At 42.4% G+C, this 6,925-nt stretch overlaps 1 protein-coding gene across 1 annotated transcript; it reads right to left on the bottom strand.

The window, feature by feature from the left end:
• Positions 1-3,985: 3,985 nt before the first annotated feature.
• Positions 3,986-6,685, bottom strand: si:dkey-251i10.3 (uncharacterized protein LOC553498 homolog). The gene has a single exon (XM_056289785.1). It carries the CDS (start codon positions 6,664-6,666, stop codon positions 4,363-4,365), a length of 2,304 nt encoding a protein of 767 aa, XP_056145760.1. The 5' UTR covers positions 6,667-6,685; the 3' UTR covers positions 3,986-4,362.
• Between the last annotated feature and the right edge of the window lie 240 nt (positions 6,686-6,925).

Genomic DNA, 6,925 nt, shown 5'->3' with positions numbered 1-6,925 from the left:
ACACTAGAACCTTATAATTCATCCATGACAAGGACATTAGAGAGATAAATGATCAGGGTCAGAATTCCAAACATGAATAAGCATAAGTCTATTATTCGGAGTTCTGTTGGTTAGGAAAAGGCTTGCACTTTAAACATTTGGCATCATCATTCATGATGATTAAAGAATTATAATTTCAAATTCCTTCATTTAATTTTGGCAGAGAAAGCCTTTTGTTCCAGTTGTATGCATGTCACAACAACATACAACCTCAGGGCACATGAAAGATCTGGAAATCCCTCGTACAATAAGTGTTTGACATTCCTTGTTTGTTTGTTTTGTCTCTCTCTGTGCGCTTGACATGCAATGAATGCACATTAACATTTGTATCTCTGCCATGTATCCAGTAGCAGGGGAATGGCCTGGCTGAAGACACAAGCCCAAGAAAAAAGGTAAATCAGAGTGCAGCATACTGACATTTACCACAACAATGAGACACCAAAACAACCAAATTATGGCATTGTAGGTATTGGCTTAATGACCCAGAGTCATAATAGAAAGTCAAATGATCCCTAATGACCTGATTAGACAGCTGTACATGTGACCTTCCCAGAGAAGCATGTACAGACAATTGCAGAAGAAAACAGTGACACAAAGAAAATGAGACATAGACCAAGTCATAGAAACAGAGCGGAAGAAAGAGAGACCGACAGAGAGCTGCTTTTTTTGCTTTCTTCAACACCATTTAGGGAGAAAATACAGCTCTCATCTTCAAGCACAGGAAACAGAGGGTGGTCATTTGTGGAAGAAATGCAAATGCCCAATTGCTGGCAGCACCAAGGAGGCAATACCAGCATGTGTGTGGCATATTGAATGATAATGACAAAGCAGGCTATATCCCCTGTGAGCAAGCCTGCGGAACAATGATTACAGATTGGCCGGTGTATCCTTACCCCCACAAGGGACTCTGATTCTAATGCTAATCAGAGCTGGTGCCCATTGAAATATATCTGTGGTTGCAAGGCACAGGAAAATAAGATGGAATATCCCAGTTAGGCCATAATTGTATCATAAACCCCTGCCTTTTTTGATATTTAAGCCCACATGAATTTGTACAGTGGATATTGCCATGTTTAACCTCTTGCACCACCTGGTGGCCTCAGAATTGTATAAGCTTGCTTCTCAACAGTACATACTCATCATAGGCCTCATAGGCACTTATCTGTTAAAGGACCTAAAACCTTGATGTATGAAAGTTGATTGTATTCTACATTTATTAACTTTGTTATCAGAGGAAGAAAGACTGTTAACAAAATGCAAATTGAGATGGTTCATTTCCCATGCTGCTTGTATCAGAGTACAGGCTCCAAAACGCTCTCAGCATGAGGCACATCAAAAAGGATTCGGCTTTCATTCAATCCCCACAACTTGCAGTCCCAGCTTCATCAGGCTGCATCAGTCAACCCCTGAATGTACTTTATTTTCATTCCGGGGAGAGAAACAAGAAGGCACTGAGGCACAGTGATGTTCAGCTGCACACTCAATGTAGGTTAATGGAAGGGAGGGGAGACTGCGCTCAGGTTGTCTGCCATTGGCTGGCTGGCTACGTGCAGCTCTTCTCCGCAGCACAACCTGTCAGTGTTGATCAGCGGCCATCTCTTAACAGCCAGCCGGGGCTATCGGAGAGGTGAGCCCATTGCTATTCAGGACGAAACAGATGATAAATCATTTGTACATAATTAGTGCTCAGCAAGGTTACAACTGACACGTATTTTCATCTTAATTAGGGGGGAAATTTGTTCCATTAATTTAATTTGGCCCGCATGAGCGGGTTAGCACCTAACTAAGTTAATCTTACACCTGTCAGGGTGGAATGGAGTTGGGCCTTGGATTGCAGTGGGAAATGAGAGAGTCCTCTCAAGACTGATTCATACATAGGCCAACAATACAGCTAGACTGCAGCGGATCGCTTTGAAAAGACATCACAATGGGTGAAAACAAAGCACTGCTACAATTATGATGCATCGGTAAAAACTGATTAGTAGCTAAAGTGTACTCTGGGGATAGTCATCTGTACTTCACACCAATTTTAAAAGCTACAGTTAAGTCCTCTCAAAGATGAGCTGATATTAATGTATAATTATTCATGGTGGTTACCATATTGATTCTCAATTTCCACATCACCATAAAATTGAAACAGAGGTTCTTTAAGCTTCTCATGCCACGGATGCTCCAAAACAAAAACATTGGCCCACTGGCTCTCATTAGATATGATTTAGTTTCAAGGCTTTTTTTTTTTTTGCAGTTGTTGATTCAGTTTTGAATCGTATTACTGTCTACACTATGCAGGGAGATAACTGAGTCAAACATTTGATCTCAATGGTCATTCTTATACATTCTCTAACTGGGACAATTCATATTGAGTGACAGTGAAAATAAGCTTCACCTCATTTCATGGAGAACCCCTAAGACCCCTTGTGACCCCAAGGGGCCCTAGACCACACCTTGAGAACTGTTGCATTTCAAATAGCAATAATGTGCTAAAAGGAAAATAAAAGCCAATATGATAACTTCCATGTACCTCTTTTTTTATTATTATCATCCCATGTCTCATAAACCACAAGTTGCTTTAGGATATTCCTTCATCCTCGACCCAGAGTAAACATTTGACTGGATCTCACAAATGGGCATTATGGAGAAAAACATGTTCCATCACAGGGGCCGTTGTCCATTTACACTTTGAGCTCTGTGATTTACAGCTGAACTGGCCTTCATATATTTGACTGAGAATCACTTTCTGCGGTGGTTGCAGTCCAATGGGCAGGGGTAAGTACAAGGACTAGGTCTCTTTTCATTGTTGAAAGGTGTATGAAGCTGTAGTAATTGCCCGAAAGAGATGGAGAGAAAGAGTTCAATAAAGAGAGAGAGAGAGGGAGAATGACTGATTTAGTAACTACGGGCTCTCTTAATGGAATTCTCTACTGGCTCTTGGGTGCTCAAGCTGACAACCATTACCTGCGCTGATGCATAGTCCATTACGGGATCCCCCCACTTTAATAGAGTGTCTATCATGAGAAATACAGAGACGTCAGGTGCCAAAGCATGCACTCTCACCCATGTGTGAAGGTTTAACCCAACTCTAATGGCTTTTCTCTTAGACAGTGTTGCATAGCCTTACAAATGTATTGAAAATCAACTCACTTCCAAGAAAGAGGAGGAGAAGGAACTTGGACTTGGAACTTCTAAACTGGTTCTGTTACTTTATCAAAGGTGCTGCCCTCTCTTCTTCAGGTGAAGTGGTCTGAACTAACATGGTCATGGTTCTGCAATGGCACACACATTTTTGTGGCATTCCTGAGAACTGCAGAAACAGCTACCCATTTCAAGATACATAACTTCAAATGATTTATCAGGCATATCTTTCTCGAGCAGAAGTACGTCTTAAATGTCAGAATGTTACACTGTTTTATGAGTTTGACCGAACAGCCATCAGATAAATATTTACAATAAAGTAATGGGTTAAACAATACCCACAATGCAGTGTGATATAAGCAAAATAAATCAATCACAAGATACTAGAAACAGATACAGGATACTAAAAACAGCCATGGCCCAGTCATCAAGTTTTATACATTTCCTCAAACCTTATACACTTGTGATTCATGGTACACCTAATTTGAACAATGATATACATTAGAATTTCACTCGTTCGTGTTTAGTATGAAATGTGGCTGAAAAGGTTTCTGGATTTTGGTTTCTGTTAGGTTGGACCTTGAAAAAGCGATGACAACAACCAACAGCATTGAAACGATGGCAGTAAAGAATTGTTTGCATATTATTATGTGTGTAAAACTTTGCTTTAAGCAATTTTATACTTCATATGAGGCTCCCTAGCAAGTAGAATATATGTTGCAACATCTCCACATAAGATATTTAACCACACAAGGATTATAAATAGTTGATAATCAAATGTGTCTGTACAAAGCACACGTTGCCAACCTTTGTCTTTAACTCCAATGGCTGAATTTATTAACACCATTATTCACCGTTGGTCAATTACATTTCTTTTATGATGAAATACATATGAAAATTTAAAAGTTGTAAAGAAAAAAAAATCAATACTTAATTATCACATGACTGACATAACTGACATGGATTCATGGAGCTGATCAGATAAATCCCACTAACATTGCCAACATATGAAAATAAATGGCTGTAGTTATTGAATGGAATTCAGTATTGATAATCAATGAAACAAATCTTCAACCTTTTGCTATAGTACTTTTATCTATTCTATCTACCAGCACTTCAAAGACAGTTTTCATCTTGAGTTTTCTTTTCCCACTCATTATACTAATATGGGGTCTTCTTCCCTGTAACTACCTACTTTTTGACTTTCACTAACTCTTCCCGAGTGATCGGCTCAATGACGGCACCCAACTGAGTGATGACCTTAGGCTTAGTGATCTTTCTCATGGTTTGTTCAGTGTTCCAGGTGCGGCCCAAAGGGGTGCTGATGGTACTCTCAAACTGCATGGGGTTCACGAATGGGAATGGTAGGGAATTCACCTGGTGTAGACTTACAGAACTGGTTCTCTTCTCAGAGATTATGACACTGGGCAAGCTCCTGTCCTTCCTCTCAGGAGGAGGGGCAACTTTCACTCTGAAATGTCTACGCTTCTTACGGGAGGGTTTGAGGCCAAGCCCCCCCCATTCCCCCCACCCAGGCAATGTCAAGTCCACAACTTTGGGCTTTCCTGACTCTTCCTGTTTCCTCTTGTCCTTCAGGAAGTCTGAGATGACATCGTCCCCAGCAAAAGCCTCTTTCACAATGTCTCTCTGTTCCTCCTTTTCCTCCATGTCCTCGACATCTGTTGGAGCTAATGGGATTTTTATAATTTTGGCCTCTTTGGTGAGAACTTCTTTTAGATCTATCTTCCTCTTACGTTTCTTCTTGGTGTCCGTCTCCTGAGTGCCTGACGCCATATCTTCTGTAGCTTTCGACTGCTGGGTTGTTGTTATTGCTGGATGAACAGCTGTATCCTCCTCAATGAGGAGCTCCACATCTTCCAAATTCTGGATCCTCCTCAGCCCCTCCTCAAGTTGATCTGAGGTCCCCGCTTGGCTGTCATCTGTGGCAACCTTGATCTGTTCTGACTCAGCCTCCCAGTTGCTGTCAGCTATGCCTCGGTAGAGGTTAGAGAACTCTGAAAGTTCCTTTCCCTCTTCATCAGAAAGGACATCCTCAGCTACAGCTTCAGTTTCCTCAGTTGCCTCTTTGTCATCATCCACACAAATCACTGGTGCTGTGATAGACTCATGAGCCTGACGCAATTTCCGCCTGGCATCAAACTCTCTCAGGAGACTTTCCTCTTCAGTTTCCTCAACTTCCTGTTCACTATCTTCTTGTTTGTCAGCGGCACTTCCAGTCAATGAAGGCCCTGCTTCAATAGACATCTCACCACCACCAGCTGTCTCCATTTCTGTGGGCTCTGCAGACAGCTTGCCTCTCATCCATGGATTGGCTGGGTCCAGGACAGGCTCAGCATCATTTACGAAATCAGGGAGCACCTCTGTATTTTCCCTTTCTTCCACATCATCTTCCTCATTCAGTGAGGTCACCACCTTCTGGGTTAGCTCTTTGTTTAATTCAAGCTGCTGCTGCATTGCTTTGCGAGCCCCATCATCATATTTTGCCATGATTGCTTTTGATTTGGCCCACTTGCCACTGTTCTGGTGTTTCAGAGACATTCTCTCCTGCATCCTAGACCTCTCCATCTTTCTCAGTTCTTCCAAGGCAGCGGCAGGGTCTGTTTTTACCATCTCATCAAACTGCTTAAGGAAGTCTTTCCGTTTTGCTTTGTTGATTACTTTGTGATATTTTTTGCTTTTTATCCTCCTCTCTCTTTTGGCTTTGGCTTCATAGTATGACTGAAGTGCTCTGGCTTTTTGGAGCTCAGCACGGCGTATCTTCGCCTCCTCCAGGCTCATAGCCCTCATGGATGCTTCCTCCACAGGGGTCAAGACTGGGTCATTGATAGGCTGCTTGTTGATAGACAAAAGACTGAAAATCTCCTCTTCCAGTGGAGTACGTGCCTTCCACCCAGCCACCACTCGCTCAATGGGTTTGGGTCCTGAAGGCTCTCTGTTCAGTGGAAAGACCAGTTGCTCCGCCTTCTGATTTTGTCTAACGATACCCTGCCAGCGAGAAACCTGGGTGGCTGCTTGCTGGAAAGCAACGTCCCTTTGGATTCTTTCTGTCTGCTGTTTGCTAAGAGGGCAATCAACGGTTCTCTTACTGTGCTGGAGGTTCTTCAGCTGCTTTTTCGTCTTAACTGAAATGGCAGGAGTTTTCTCCGTTGTCACAATGAGGTCTGATAAGTTGATTTTGTCACCCTCGCCTTCTGCGTTTACCATGAATTCGGACATTTGTACGGTCGCTTCGGATCGTTCAGCCAGTTTCTTCTTTCTCTTACCGCCGAGAGAGCTGATAGCTTCCAGTAACTTTATGTGCTTTCTCTCATCTTCGCTTTCTTCGTCCTCGATGTTGTCATCTCCGCCATGAGGCACCGCTTCATCGTCGTCATCGTCATAATCCATACTTGGCTTCACTGCCGTGGTTTTATCTATTACTTGCTCGGTTTTCTTTCTCGATTTTCTACCTGTCTTTTTAGAAGTCTTTGCCATGTTGACCGAACACCTACGAACTGTACACACGTGTGACGTTATCGGTTCCGTTGTCGTGAAATAATTGCCCCAAAGTGAGTTAAACGGTCGCAAACTGTCTCCTCCTTGCAGGCGTTTCGGCTGATTTTGAGTTGGGAGAGATTGCCCTCATCAGGATCAAAGTGTCATTACAGTCCTTCTAGATCATTATTTCCCTTTATTAAATTTGCTTACTTCTACATTTCCGTACATTTGTCACGGTACACAAGTACTCATAGAT

The sequence above is a fragment of the Lampris incognitus genome, chromosome 11, assembly GCF_029633865.1.
Source record: "Lampris incognitus isolate fLamInc1 chromosome 11, fLamInc1.hap2, whole genome shotgun sequence".
Classification (NCBI taxonomy): domain Eukaryota; kingdom Metazoa; phylum Chordata; class Actinopteri; order Lampriformes; family Lampridae; genus Lampris; species Lampris incognitus.
Note: the sequence above shows the minus strand (reverse complement) of the source record. Positions and strands in the feature narration are given on the sequence as shown.

Bases quoted from the DNA above. Each gene is read 5' to 3' on its own strand.
- si:dkey-251i10.3 (XM_056289785.1), bottom strand. From the start codon at position 6,666: ATGGCAAAGACTTCTAAAAAGACAGGTAGAAAATCGAGAAAGAAAACC.